The sequence below is a fragment of the Mesoplodon mirus genome (assembly GCF_964341445.2).
Source record: "Mesoplodon mirus genome assembly, chromosome: 9".
Classification (NCBI taxonomy): domain Eukaryota; kingdom Metazoa; phylum Chordata; class Mammalia; order Artiodactyla; family Ziphiidae; genus Mesoplodon; species Mesoplodon mirus.
Window position 1 is genome coordinate 110942631 of NC_138985.1, and position 15770 is coordinate 110958400.

A 15770-nucleotide genomic window follows, 5' to 3' on the forward strand; every position below is an offset into this window, starting at 1 on the left:
GGATCTTCCCGGACCAGGGCTCAAACCCACGTCCCCTGCATGGCAGGCGAATTCTTAACCACTGTGCCACCAGGGAAGTCCCATTTTCTTTATTTTGACATACCGCAGTGGCCATTGCCTCCAAATAATGTTAAATAGGAGTGGAGTTAGTGGGCGTTATCCTTTTGTTCCTTACTTTAGTGGAATAGTTTCTGGTGTTTCTAAAATAAGTAAGATGCTGGCTTTTGGGCTGCTGTGTGTATGTACATACTTACACACGTCTACAAATATATGTTAAGAAAGTTATACAGATATGTTAAGAAAGTATCTGTCAACTGCTATATTTTGGAATGTTATAACATGAATGAGTGTTGCACGTTGTATGATTTCTTTATAATAAATGGAACGTGTGGTTTTCTTCCTTAGCCAGTTAATATGGTGGATTTCCTAATATTGAACCACTCTTGCATTCTGTAATAATCCCCACTTGATCGTGCTGCATTATTTTTTGATGTGTAGGTAGATTCTGTTAATATTTTATTTAGATTTTCATGTCAGTATTAGTATGAATTATAGTTTAGTTTTCTGGTGCATTCTTTGTCAGATTTCGGGATCAGTGTTACACTCTCTTCATAAAACAAATTAAGAAGTTTTCTTTCTTTTTCTGTGCTCTGGAATTGTTTAAGTAATTTTGGGATTATCCGAGTTTTAAAGTCTTGGTAGAATTCCCCAGTGAAACTGTCTGAGCTTAGTGCTTTCTTGAGAGGAGAGTCCTGCTGCTCTTTACATTTCTTCTAAGGCTGGTTAGACTTCCTACCTCAAGTGGAATCAATTTTGGTATGTTGTATTTGTCTAAAGAAAAATTCTATTTCATCTAGATTTTCCAAATTTATGTATGTAGTAGTCTCATGATTTTTAAAAATCTTTGTTTTTATGGCTATTTTTCCCTTTGTTGCTCAAATTTATTTTGTTTTCATCCTTTTTTCTTCATGGCTTACCTAATGATGTGCCTATTTTGTGGATCTTTTTTTTTTTTTTTAAAGATAAGCTTTGGGGTTTACTTATTAGTTCTGTTATTTTTCTGTTTTTTTTTTTTTTTTTTTTTTTTTTGCTGTACGTGGGCCTCTCACTGTTGTGGCCTCTCCTGTTGCAGAGCACAGGCTCCGGACGTGCAGGCTCAGTGGTCATGGCTCACGGGCCCAGCTGCTCCACGGCATGTGGGATCTTCCTGGACTGGGGCACGAACCCATGTCCCCTGCATCGGCAGGCGGACTCTCAACCACTGCGCCACCAGGGAAGCCCTATTTTTCTGTTTTTTGACTTATTTCTACTTTTATTTTTATTTCTTTCTTCTGTCTTCCTTTTTTTTTTTTTGAGTTGGATATTAAATTCATTTTAATTTTCCCTTTATATTGAAAAAGTATTTAATTTTGGCTGTTATGTCTTTACCTATATGTATCCCTTACGTACAGGGATTTGGGTATAGTTTCTCATTATCGTTTTCAAGACATTTCTGTAGTTTTCTTTTGAATTTCCCTCTTAACTCAATATTTCTATGCTAGTATGTTTAAAAAATTTCAGGTAAAAGGGCCTTTTTGTTTTTGTTTTTAATTCTAGTTTTATTACATTATGGTCAGAGGGCTGTTTATATTCTGTTCTTTAGACTTCACTGTGTCTAAGATATGGTCAATTTTGTGAACATTCTGTATGTACTTGGAAAGAGGAATATTCCCTATTGGTATGTTCGGAGTTCAGTGTATATCTATATGAGCTATCGTATTAATGATGTTATTTAGGTCTTCCAGTTTTTTGTCCACTTACTCTTTGACTGAGAATGGTGTGTTAAGTGCTCCTATCACTAGTGTGTTTCTTGTTTATTTCTTCTTGCTTTGTGAAAGTTACTGCTGCCTTATTGAGTGCCTGCATGTGTAGATTTGGCTTATTGATTTTGAACTTCACCAGGGGTGATATAGGTGGGTTGTTTGTTGGGAAATCTCCTGGTCTTACAGCCTTTGCCTCTTTCCTCTTGAGCTGGTCATTTTCCCCAGAGGATATACTTCTGATCGTCTGCTTGGAGGGTGAGGTCTGGGTGCTTGTGTTGTGAGAGCTGAGTTGGGGGCAGAGAAGGGCGTGGGAGAGGGCCTCTGAGCCATCAGCTTTTTTCTGTATTCTGTCAGGTAACCCCTTTCTTTTCAGGATGGCTCCCGGACTCGCCCAGGCCAGGTGACTTGGGAGTCCAAAGGCGCTTGGCTTTACACTCTCTAGAGTCAGCTTGTGGGAATGTGAAGGTCAGGGAAGGGTGGTCACCCCGAGGAGTGGGGCGGGAGGGAACAGTATCACCTCAGGTTCGTGTTTTGGGCCCTGCAGTCCTGGTTCCACAGGTGCCCGTGCAGCCGCCCATTCCGGGCCTTTTCAGGGTCCGGGGTGTGTTGGGCTGGTTCTCAGCTTTGCCCACTGCTGGATTGTGTACACCTCCAAAGCCACTTCCTACTGGTCCGCTGCTCTCCAGGGCCAGAGTTTTGCGGTTACCTCCTCTTCTTTTCTCCCTATTGTTGTGGTTTATATATCTTAAAAAAAATCATTTTGCTTTGGTTTTAGTGGGACTTCGGGACAGAGTGAAATTAGGCCACGTTCAGCCCACCGTTTTACCTTGGAAGTCAGAGTTCACTTGATAATGCACCAAACCCACCAAGAGGCCACACATCATGATCTTATATTTACTAGCCATAGGGCAAAGAATGCTGCTGTAGAAGAAGAAATGGACAAGTATATAGGGTAATGTAAAATTTACAGATCAAATAGAGAAAAAGAAAAGAAAGGATATTGGATTTAGATAAAAGAATTAATAAATTTGAACTTACATGTTTAACTGTGTCCTATAAACAGAGACTACCCTTTTCTGTATGACAGACAACCCAAGAAACATTTGAAGAACTTGATCATATGTTAATATACAGGGTACAGTGTGGGGAGTGTATATTATTTAGAACTCTATCATTAGGATCTGGGAGCAACTTTAGTTTTATCAAAATCATATTCTGAGTCAGTGTAGTCACTTTTTTAAAAACTGAAAACATCTTAGGAGAGGGTAGAGCTATTCTGGTTGAAGTTGGACGTTTGAGACTGGACCTCATAAGAGGTCTCAATCAAAAACTCCCTGCAGGATACAGTTTCAAAAACACTGTTTTAAAATGTGACATTTCCACTTTCAAACATAAATTAATCAAGCTTACATTGTCACCTTCTGCTCTAGACACATGGTTGTAGGCGGGATATATATAAGTATGTTGAGTTGACGGTAGTCAGATTAATCCTCCTCACTGCAGGCAGTTACTGCTGTGGGCAGAGGGGCCTTTCACAGGAAGAGCGAAAGAAGTTTTGCACAAGGACCTTTTAAAATGTTTGGGGCAAATAAGGATATATGTTATTTACAGAAAGAGACATTGGAGGATATATGAGAATAGGATGGAAGGCGAAATGGGGTAGATGGGTGTAGGAGTGAGAGTGAGACTTTTTATAGGTACCTTTTTAGAGTGTTTGGAAGTTTGAGAACATATTTGGTTAACAGGCAGAGTTGTAACTCTTGGTCTTGCTTTATGCAGCTATTGATCTGTTTCCGTATCTTCTGTCTGTCCTGATTTCCGTATGAGAAAAGGTCTCAGGTCAGGGGATGTGTGCAAGGTGGCACTGAGTTTGAGAATATGGCTGGCAGTCTGTAAGCTTAGTTTATGTATTTTTGAGAATGATGCTTGCCCCCACCATGCTGGCTGTCCTTTGGGAAGATGGTGTTCAAACAAACACCATCAAACAAACAAAAAATCAAAGCCTTTTAATGTAAAAGTTGTTGATCTTAATTCCTTATGTACACATGTTTGGGAAAATCTGATTGATGTGTCTCTTCATGTATCAGGTATATCAGATGTACACAGAACTGGAAGAGAAACGATACAAAATTTTAGTGTAGGGAGAGACTTTCAAGGTAGAAACTGCGAAGGAAATTATTCAGGAAAATAACTGGTAGATTTGATCACCTAAATTGTTTAAACAATTATATTTCAGAAAATGTATAACTGAAGGTAAACAACAAACTCAGAAAAATTAGTAATATATATGAGCAAGCATTAAAATCCTCAGTATGTAAGAGTTTACACAAATTGATAAGATCCAAAAGTCTAGTAGAAAAATTATCAAGGACAATTCATGGAAGAAATACAGATCATGACTACACATCAGATAACATTCAGTAGTAAAATAAAATTATTGACTGTGAGATCCTTTTACTTTTTGAATTAGGAGATATTTTCCAGAAATGGTAATGTTTAACATTGAAGTAGGGATTGTTATTACTCACCTTGAACCAATGAAGCAACTAAAGTAGGCGGGATTAAAGTCAGAGCTAGTGCTGCGCTTTGAACCCAGCACTGTGGGCCCCATTAACTCCCTCACAATATGAAAATATACTGTTTTGCAAGTATTTTTGCTATGAACTTCCCTCTGAGAACTGCTTTTGCTGCATCCCATAGATTGTGTAGGATTGTGTTTTTACTGGCATTTGTCTCAAGGTATCTTTTAATTTCCTTTTTGGTTTCATTGTTGACCCATTGGTTTTTTAGCACAACTGTTTTCAGATTATATCTATATATGGCCAATAACATAAGTCTGCTTCATTTTTGTTGGTTGTGTTGCATTTTATTGAATGATTGCAATATAGTTTATCCTCTATTTATGGCATTTGAGTGTTTCCAGTTTTTTCGTTGTTTTGCTGTTATAATGCTGTAGAGAACATTTTTTGTGCATATCTTTTCATACATGTAAACGTGCTTCTGTGGGGTAAATACCTAGAAATGTGCTATTTGGACAGTAGGGTGTATGCGTTTAAAACCATTTGGATAATATGGTACATGCATTTATAATGTTGATAGGTAATGTGAAACTTCTCTTTGTAATGACACTTCAGCCTTTTAATAACACCCATGTGTAATTTACTACTAACCTTCAGTATTGGCCCAGATTTTGAATGCTTTTGCATTAAATTTATAGGTGAATTTAGTGATATGTGATGTTTCTTTTAAAACTCATCCTGTATGAAGAAGGTGTGTCTCTATTTGTCTCCTTGTATATGGAGAGTTCTTCACATCATATGGTTTATTCTCACGGGTAATATTTTTCTGTGTTGTTGCCGTTGTGAATGGGATCTTTTCATCCAGTGTATAGTCTCACTTGTGACTGGTAGGAAAGTTGCTGATTTTTGTCTCTTCGTTGAGTAACTGGCCATCTTGCTGAATTCCCTATTGCTTTTAGTTTTTCACTTAATTTCCTTTGATATTCCAGGTCTGTAATTATGATTTACAAATAAATTTTGCCTTCTCTTTCCCAGTACTATTCCTTTTATTTAGTTCTTTGTGATTTGTATTATCTGGTTCCTCCAAAACAATGTTAAATGAGAGTTATGGTGGTGGGTCTCCTTGGCTTCATTCTGTCTTCAATAGGAATGCTTCTGGTTTTTCACTGTCTTTTGGTTTGAGAGATTTCCCGCCCCCCATTATCTCTTCCTAAGGATTAACTATTTCTGTTTTGAGCCTTTTTTTTTCCCACTACTAGATTTTTTTCATCACACCTTAATTACATAAATAGTTTGCATTGAAAAGCATTTTCTACATTTTTTTTTTCCATAGAATACTTAAACACACAGTATTCTAAATAAGACAGACTCGGTACATCTGAGTCCTTTCTTCTGAGCCTCTAGCCATTATTAAACTTCAACATTGTAGGTACATTTTATCTGATAATGTGGTAGGTGTAGATGGTTTTGTTAGAACGTGAGCGTGAGGATGGGGAGCTTGCGTTACCTAAAAATTCACAGATGATCGCATGTGGTATAGTTCAGTCAGTGATTCCTGGGCTGGTTGATCATCAGAACCATGGCCGGGGAGGGGCAGGGGATGTTTAAAATACGGATGCCCAGCCTCCTTCTCTGTGATTCTGGGACAGGTCCTGGGAATGTGTATTTTCAGAAGCTTCCCAGGTGATCTGATCAGTCAGGCTTGGTACACTCTTTCTAGATGCCTACCCAGATGATCTTAAACTCACCTGCCAGATAATGTGGGCCATGCTACTGTGAAAAACTCAATCTGAAATCATGTTTCTAACAGGTGACCATTTTAAAAAAAGTATAATTCACATCATTTATTGTACGGCTTTCATTTATTTATTTTTACATTACATTTTTCTTTTTTTTAAATTGAAGTATAGTTGATTTACAATGTTGTGTTAGTTTCTGGTGTATGGCTAAGTGATTCAGTTATACATGTGTGTATTCTTTTTCATTATAGATTATTACAAGATATTGAATATAGATCTCTGTGCTATACAGTAGGACCTTGTTGTTTATCTGTTTTATATATAGTAGTTCGTATCTGCTAATCCCAAACTCCTAATTTCTCCCTCCTCCCTCTTTCCCCTTTGGTCATCATAAGTTTGTTTTCTGTGTTTGTGAGTCTAACAGATGAACATTTTGGGGAACATTTTGAGGACAAGGACCGTGTTTCCCCTCGTCTCCCTCTCTCAGTGTCCTCATATATGCCTGCTACATAATTTCTAGCTAGTAAACTGGTTGGAATGTTTCTTTGTTTGCATAAATGGTGTCTTGAACACTTTACCTGTTTAAGAGTTGTGTTTTACTTGTTGATTTCTTTTTGGTTGTGTTCTTTGTATAGTTGCACCATTGTAAGATTACCTCTAATGGGGTGTGCCAATCTAGCACTGGGTTGTCCTCCTAGGAGAGAATTTTAGGAGGAGCACCTGTTAGTTATATTTACAGTGTTCTGTTTAATAGAGTCTTGTTGAAGTTCTATATGAACCTGTATTGATGAAGATTTTGTTAAAATTTAAAATTTGAATGTCTCTTAAAAAATATTGTTACATATCCTTACGTTGTGATTATTCAAAGTGAGAAAACCTCAAGTGTATTTGATGCTATATAAAAAATAGCACAGGAAGATTCAAAGACATTAAATTACCATAAAGTGATCTGAGTAATTTGTGCTTTTGCCAGTGGTTTTAATGGTTTCAGTTTTGCTAGCAAAGGAAGGGAAGACCTCATATTAGTTGTTAGTACCTACAGATATTAATATAGTTTAATGTTAGTTTGCCTCAGTCATGAAGATCATTGTTTGCCGAATGTTACTACTGCAAGGTACTCATGTAATTCTGTGACAGAAAGCCTCCCTCCTGTGAGGGCTGTGCTGTCTTAGAACATGGTGACTTCAGAATCTGAGCACTCTAGCAGCTGTTGCCAAGTGGCATGTGGTAGTGGCATCATCAGTATATAGCTGAATTTTAGAGCTGTGGGCCTGAAAAGGGCCCCATGCGTTTCTGCAGCCTGACCTTTTGCTGCTGTGGGCCACTGTTCATGATTTCAGGGCACAGAACGTGGGATGGAGTTGAGCCAGGGTTGTTGAAGGACACCTGGTACTTCTAGTTTCACCGCCGGTGCAGGTTATCTCCATCACTTCACAAATCAGTTTGTGGTGTTTAGAGTGGGCACAGCAGAAAGACTGAGTAATATGATTTGGGGCACAGAACGTCCTGTTTTTTAAAAAAAAATTTCAGGGACTTCCCTGGTGGCAGAGTGGTTAAGAATCTGCCTGCCAGTGCCTGGGGTATGGGTTTGATCCCTGGTCCGGGAAGATCCCACATGCCGCGGAGCAACTAAGCTCGTGTGCCACAACTACTGAGCCTGCGCTCTAGAGCCTGCGAGCCACAACTACTGAACCCACGTGCCACAACTACTGAAGCCCATGCGCCTAGAGCCCGTGCTCCGCGACAAGAGAAGCCACCACAGTGAGAAGTCTGTACCGCAGCAAAGAGTAGCCCCTGCTTGCCGCAACTAGAGAAAGCCTGCGTGAAGCAACGAAGACCCAACTCAGCCAAAAGTAAATAAATAGATAAATAAATAAATAAATAAATTTAAAAAATTTTCCAAAAATTTAAATTAGGAAATATTTCAAACATACAGAAAAATAATAGTAAAAAATAACTGAAACATATATAGCTAGCACTGTTGTAATGCTCATTCTATTTTATCTTTTTAATATATTAACTCACTAATCCTAGGGGTAGGTTGTATTATGATCCTCCTTTTAACAGATGGAGAAACTGAGAAACAGATAGTTACACATTTGGCAAATAACAGAGCTGGGATCTGAACTTGGGCAGTCTGGTGCCAAAGTGCATGGTCACAACCAATACAATACACTGTTGCCTTTCAGAAATACTGAAAGTAATATAACGGACATGAATGATACTTAGCGCCTAATTTTAATAAATGTTAGCATTTTTCTGTACAGTTGACCCTTGAACAAAAGTGGGGCTAGGGGCACCGATCCCCCCACCCCACAGTTGAAAATTCGTGTATAACGTTTGACTCTCTCAAAACAACGACTAATAGCCTACTGTTGACCTTACTGACAACATAAACAGTCGACTCACACATATTTTGTTGTATGTATTATATGCTATATTCTTAAAGTAAGTTAGAGAAAAGAAAATGTTGTTAAGAAAATCATAAGAGAAAATGCATTTATAGCACCGGACTGTATTTATTGGTACCATAAGTTTACATCATCTGTTTACACGATGAATCACCTGTCCGTACCTACATCAGTATTATACAAAACACTGTAGATGTTACATGTGTTACTAACACTAGACATCAACAATGAAAAGACATGTGAAAAAGGAATTCATATTTATCTACAGTGCATTTCCAGCATTAATAACGCAGAGGCAGCAGTGTGATGGAAGCCTGGTGTAACTGATACACCTGCTTCTCGGTAGCCCAGCCTGTACACTGATGGGTGAGCTGTTATAGAATCTGTATGGTAGACAGTATTACAGTCCCATTCATAATACAGTTTTGGAAACATTGTTGCATTTTAAACACCATCACTTACCTGTGATGATAGACTGATCTGCAGGTTCTCCAGTTACTGGAGAGAGAGAGAGAGGCATACTGTAATGTAACTCTTTGAAAGCAAAGTAAGAAAATGAACACATTATTAATTTTATTTTTTTTTTCATTTTATTTTTTTATTGATGTATATAGTTGATTCATTTATTAATTTTATATTATATATCACTTAACCTTGCGCCTGTGTAAGGATAGGCTATCCAGTTCAGTGTAAGCCTTGCACACGATCTTCTACACATATATTTTTGTATATTTGTTGAAAAAAAACCACACATAAGTGGGCCCGTGCAGTTCAAACGTGTGTTGTTCAGAGGGTCAGTGGTATAAATATTTGTTTCAGGTTATTTTTTTTTTGAAATAACCCTGTTACACAAAACCAAGTGCGAGAGGTTGTATTAGACAATGTCTTTGTTCTTTTCTTGTCCCATCAAATTGTTTTTCTGACTGTCAGCATCCCCCCCTTTCAAACACTGGTTCCTTCCCCAGCAGTTGGCCAGTGATTGCCTTTTCTTACACCTGGTAAGAACTCATTCAGCAGATACTTAAGGAGTGTCTGCCACAGCCAGGGCTGTGCAGGGTGGAGATAAAATCAAGAAGAAGGACCCTGGGGCTTCCCTGGTGGCGCAGTGGTTGAGAGTCCGCCTGCCGATGCAGGGGACATGGGTTCGTGCCCCGGTCTGGGAAGATCCCACATGCCACGGAGTGGCTAGGCCCGTGAGCCGTGGCCGCTGAGCCTGCGCGTCCGGAGCCTGCGCTCCGCAACGGGAGAGGCCACAGTAGTGAGAGGCCTGCGTACCGCAAAAAAAAAAAAAAAAAGAAGGACCCTGTTCTGGTCATGCTGCAATTTATAATCTAACAGTGTGGGAGGTGGGCTTCTTTAAGTACGAGGTGGATGGTGTGGCTGATGAGCGAAGTGGCCCCTGTTAAAAGCACAGACTTAGGTGCAGTGCAGTGATTCTAGTGATTTCTGGCCTGCTTGTTAGCTTCTCTGGACTTCTTTAGCCTTGGGTCAGTCATTCACTTTGTTTATATTTGTTATTTGGAATTTACTTCCAGAAAACTGGTTCAGTTGAAGATGATCCAGAATTCTTAAAGTTCAGTATATATTGCCTCCCCTGGGCTCTGGGTTGGCTTCAACTCTCCTTTTGGGTCTGGCGAGCCCTGGAGTCGAGGACTTGTGGGTCCACTTGGTTTGTGTACTTCGGTAGAACTTGGGAGTGCCCTCAGATGGCTCTTGCCTTTTATAAACTCCTTGTTGGGCCTGACAGGTCTCAGCGCCTGGCCTTGCCCAAACTCTTGTGACACCAAGACCTTAGTTCCTTGGAGACTGAGCAGTAAGGCATGATGTAAGTGGACCCGACTTGCTTTTTTTGTCTCCCTAAACCTTATTTATTTAATGTGTGTTCAAAAATAGTAAAATTAGCATATGGTTAAAATACATTTAAAAATCATAAAATTAATTTATTAGAACTTGGAATGTATTAATCACATCAAAAAATTTAGTATCAAGCATCTTGAAATAATTCGTAAAATAGCATGAATTAATAAAGTTGCCTTCAGCACTGCTAGGAAGTGTTTTTATTCCTTGGGAGCATTACTGCAGAATGATGGCTCCTTGTCTCGACCTGACCGCTTGGTACAGAGGGCCTGCTGAGAAGGGGGGCACTCAGGAGTCTTTCCAGGGTCACATTTCCAGCAGATGGTTCCGGGGGGTGGTCCCCACCCCACTTTTTTTTTTTTTTTTTTTTTTTTTTTTAGGAGATAAGCAAATGCTTTTGGAACAGATGGTAGTATTTTGGCATTCATTTTAGTTAAGACTTTTGGAATCCATCGTAAAGAGTATCTTGACAGAAGATGGGCTCGTTCTGAAATGAGGTGATAGAGAGCTGCTTCTGTCGGATGCTCTCAGGACCTGGCAGTAGCTCTTCCAGACAGGTGCCATGATACTTTAAGAAAATTATGGAATTCCCTAACCCCCCCCAAAAGTTCATGAAGTTTGGGAAGTAAGTACATTTTTTTGAGAGGCAGCTCTGGAATTAGAGCCTGCATATTCAGATTTGGGTTCTTTTTCTGTTCTCTAACTGTTTGGCTCTGGGCAGCTTAATTAACTTCTCAGTGCCTCAGTTTTCTCATCTGCAAAACAGGGCTAATATTTACTTCCTTTGTAAGACTTTTGTAAAGATTAAAAGAATATAAAAGCACCTTAAAATTATTAGGGATACACAAATGTAATTCATGTGTTAATATATGAATTTTTCCAGTAGAAACAGGCATAATATTTTATGTTTTTGTAACTGCTTGCTTATCTGAAATTGGCGTTTGATTCTTAGTCATCACGAAGTTTTTTTTTTTTTTTTCTTTAATTTCACGGGCATATTTTCAGTCTTGATATTTTAGGCCTTGGAGAGCTTATAATAAAAGACATGAATGGGATATAGAGGAGAGTATTATTATCTAAACATGTGTTGATGACTTTGTGCTTTTAGGTATACCAAGCTTGGCTACGCAGGCAACACTGAGCCACAGTTCATTATTCCTTCATGTAAGTAAAGCTCCACCCTCGGTTTATAAAGGATTGTGTTTCTTATAATTGTTCTAAACATTCTAATTCTGTTTTTCAAGGTATATGAATTTACTTGCCGTCTTCTTTTAGATGACTGTTCTGGTTGCTGGGGAGTTATTTATGTTGGCATCTGGCTGCTGAGTATTGCTATGGGCCGGAGCTGTCACCTAAGCCCTCCCAGCTTTCTAGTCCTTTGATTCTCCTCTGATACAGTCCTTTGTCACAGTCATTGGAGTTTCAACTTGGGTGGTTGGCAGAGGCCTTCATTCAGTCATACATGTCTGAGCTGCTTACAAGACGTATATGTGGTTCCTTAAGGTTAATTTGTAATTTTAAGTAAGTACAGTTTTATTAACTTGGCACTTTGGTGGACTATCTATTGTATTACACTGTTCACTTTATTGAAAGATTTTTTTTTTTGAAAGGAGAGGCCTGTTTTATTATGTTCTGAAGTGTCCTGTTTTTGTTTAAATGTTAGTCAGTAGAGCATAATAAGGGAAGAAACGTCCCCATTTTGGCCAGAGTGCATCCTGCCCACTCTTTATTCACAGGAGACCCCAAGGTCAGGTTGGTAGTCCACAGGGTAGAATTCTTCTCCAAAACTGTTTAACTTCCGGGTTATTTTTTGGAGACCGTTTACCAAAGAGGCAGGTATGTCAGTCAAGAGTGAAGTGAAGTTCTGCCTCCTAAATGTAGCCCTTGTAAGATAAGTCACGACCTTAGAAATTGTAAGCCGTTATGGGCTCGGGGACTTCTGAGTAACAGGCTCTTTGACCACCATGGAGCGTGAGCAGCCTCGCAGAGCAGTGGGGAAGGAGCTTAGTTATTAGTGTTTGTTCAAGGGAGACTAAAGCCTTTTCGGTGGATATGGGTATTCAAATCGCTAGAAAGTGCACCCTCGTTCCTTGAGGACATTTAATTCACCTCATTCCAGGTCCTTGCTTGCTGGATAACTGATCATGAACTGGATTTTCTAGGTCTAAATACTTGGTTACTATGACGGGGTGTCCTCGACAATAGGCATGATTGGTCTGCTGGTCCTCATTTTAAATTCATGGTTTGTTGTATTAGTTTGCTAGGGCTGCCATAACAGAATACCATAGACTGGATGTCTTAACCAACAGAAATTAATTTTATCACAGAATAGAAGCTTGAAGTCCAAGATCAAGGTGCCATCAGGATTGGTTTCTGGTGAGGCCTCTCTCCTTGGCTTGTGGATGGTGCCTTCTCACTGTGTCCTCACATGGCCTTTTTTTTGTGTGTGTGCATGGCTGAGAGAGAGACCTCTGGTATCTCTTTCTCTTCTTATAAGGACACCAGTCCTGTGGAACTGAGGCTCTACCCTTATGACCTCATTTAAACTGAGACGTCCCATCTCCAACTACAGTCACATTGGGGGTTAGGGCTTCAACATAGGAATTTTGAGGGGACACAGTTCAGTCCATAACAATTGGCATTCTGTAGGATAGATCAGTCTTCTGTGAATTTTATATTGTGAATGCCAGAGAACTGGATCATTCCATGCTGAATTGGTAAATTGGAATTGGACTTTCTGATTTTTCAAAGCAGATTAGTTTTAACCTTGTGAAGTGCAGCAGCTCTAAGAGGATTACCTTGCACCTCTTGCTTTAATACAGTTGTCGGCAGCATTCAGTTGGCTGCACCACTTCACCTGTCATCGTTAACAGAGAGGGGATTGAAGTCAGCTATTAGGCGGATTCCATTCACTGTCAGCAGGCGCGGCAGCTCTCGCATTGGTGCTGAGAACAGCAGTGGTAGAAGCTAGAAAGAAAAAGGTCAAGGAGGCAGGAGTAAAGGAAGAGTTACACCCTTGGCTGAATTTGTTGCAAGAGTTAGAGAAGCCGTGGGGGACAGAAGGGAGTGTGTTGGGACAGGTGGACCGAGGGCCTCGGGTACCTTGGGCAGCAGGCCTGCTGCCCTCCCAGTCCTGGCATCCGAACCCTGTTTGTCCTTACAGAGGCTCTGTTCACAAGGTGAAGTTCAACATGCAAAGTGGCTTCCAAAGAGAGAAGGGGGCTTGTCTGTACATGTGTGGCTGTGTGGAGAGTGCCGGAACAGGGCCTTTCTGGTTCTGGGGGGGAACAGAGGGGAGGCACCCCCCAGGCAGAGGGGGCTGGGAGAGTGGGCTGGGAACGTGGAGAAGGGCCAGCACTTGTATCTTAAGGAATTGTCATTTTATTTTGCAAACGGGGAACCTTCGCATTGTTTCCCAGGCTCCCTTAGGGGCCTTGTCCCAGACTAGAGAGTCGCCGAGCCCTGTCCTGGTCCACCAGGGCAGCCCTGCCTGTATCTTATTTATTTGAGCTTCTGTGCAGAATTTGCTTGATTGTTTGAAGAAAGGTTTTCTCTACCTATTTTTTCTTTTCCTTTAAGTTGTTGGAGAAAGTTGAGAGCCATTGAAAAGTTTCAGGCAGAGGAGTGTATGTGTGGTGATCACATCCATAGAAAGAGGATGTGGGAGGGGTCAGGAGAAAGTGAGTACATTTTAGACAGTTGATGTTTGAAGAGTTCAGGTGTAAACGTCCTGTAGGCAGCAGGGTAAAAGGTTTGATGCTCTGGGGAAAGGTCTAGACTGGAGACAGGGATTGAGCCCAGAGATGCTTTTGTTTCTGAATGTCTTTTAAATCTTTATTTTGGAAAACAAAAGAAAGAAAGAAAGATAATATAACAAAGACCCATTTACCTACCACCGGGAATGAACGAATGTTAACACAATTGCATCTTGTAAGTACCTAATACAGGCATACATCCGTTTGAGCGCCAGTCCCCTTTCCTCTCCTCCTGTCCTTCCCCGCTCTCCCTCCTTTGCTGGACATTAGCTGTATTCAGTCCACGCTTCATCCTTATGTTACAGATGCAGGATACAATGACAGTATGTAGTATTTTGTGAATTTAAACATTTCCAAAATGATAATTATACTGTAAATAACTTTCTACATTGTTTTTTTTTAAACCCTCAATATTTTGTTTTCAAGATGTATCAGTGTTGCTATATATACAGATCTAGATCAGAAATCTAATACATGAATCTACATTTGGGCATTTTCCAGTTTTTTCTCTGTTGTACAATGATACAGTAAGTATCTTCTTATCCATATGTGCTAGTTTCCCAAGAGAAAACATGAGAAACGGGGTTGTTTCATCACTCAGGTGTGCACCTCTTCAGCCTTGTCAGCTATTGCCAAACGGCTTTTCCGAGCGCCTGGACTGATTTAAATGCCCATCAGCAGTGGATGGGTGTTTTTGTTTCTGCACATCCTTGATGACAGTTGATCTTATTTGACTTAAATTTTTGTCAGTCTAATGAATGTAAAATGATGTCTCATTTTATAAGTCTGCATTTCTCTGATTACTAGGAAGGTTGAGCACCTTTCATTGTCTGTATTTGCCCATTTTTCTGTTGCATTTTTTTGTCTTTTTTATGGAGTTACAGAAACTCTGTATACTTTGAATACTAATGTCTTGTAAATATCCTCTTCTATTTTATTTATAATTAATTAATTAATTAATTAATTTTTGGCTGCGTTGGGTCTTTGTTGCTGCGCGTGGGCTTTCTCTAGTTGCGGCGAGCGGGGGCTACTCTTGGTTGCGGTGCACGGGCTTCTCATCGCAGTGGCTTCTCTTGTTGCGGAGCACGGGCTCTAGGTGTGCACGCTTCACTAGTTGTGGCACGTGGGCTCGGTAGTTGTGTCTCGTAGGCTGTAGAAACGCTGGCTCAGTAGTTGTGACGCACGGGCTTAGCTGCTCCGCGGCATGTGGGATCTTCCCGGACCAGGGCTCAAACCCGTGTCCCCTGCGTTGGCAGGCGGATTCTTAACAACTGCACCACCAGGGAAGTCCCTCTTCTCCTATTTTAAGATGTCTTTAAAATTATTTTTTAATCCCAGAAGTTTAAAAGTTTCATGTAGTTCAGTTTTTCAGTCTTACCTTTTTTTATAATTTGTTTCTATTAAAAATGCATTTATAGTCTAAAGTCATAAAGACTGTCTGTATTTTCTTCTAAGAAAAAAAATTTTTTTTTATGGTATGGGAGAGAGAGTTAGTTGTTTTCCAAATGGAAGGCTAGTTGCCCCAGCACCACTTATCGGAGGGTGCCTCTTCAATCATATTGAGGCACTGTGTATGGTTGGGAATATTTATGGTGTTTTTCTGTTGCAAATTCATACTCTATTAAATACTATTACTTTGGCATGTCTCTTTATATCCGATAGGTCTGGTTCCTTCTCCTTTTTCTTT

The 15770-nt window shown here is 40.0% G+C and overlaps 1 protein-coding gene across 6 annotated transcripts in view; it reads left to right on the top strand.

Annotated features, from left to right (window-relative positions):
* ACTR3B (actin related protein 3B) overlaps positions 1-15770 on the top strand; it is a 65104-nt gene that overhangs the window by 5457 nt on the left and 43877 nt on the right. For 5 of the 6 annotated variants that reach the window (XR_014295058.1, XM_082633083.1, XM_082633084.1 and 2 more), the window contains exon 2: positions 11437-11492. The exons of the other annotated variant lie outside the window; for it this stretch is intronic. Coding sequence is in view for 4 of the 5 variants with exons in the window: in XM_082633083.1 (XP_082489209.1) it covers positions 11437-11492 (56 nt within the window). In the remaining variant the exon portion in view is untranslated. The remainder of the gene's footprint in view (positions 1-11436; positions 11493-15770) is intronic. 6 annotated transcript variants of the gene reach the window in all.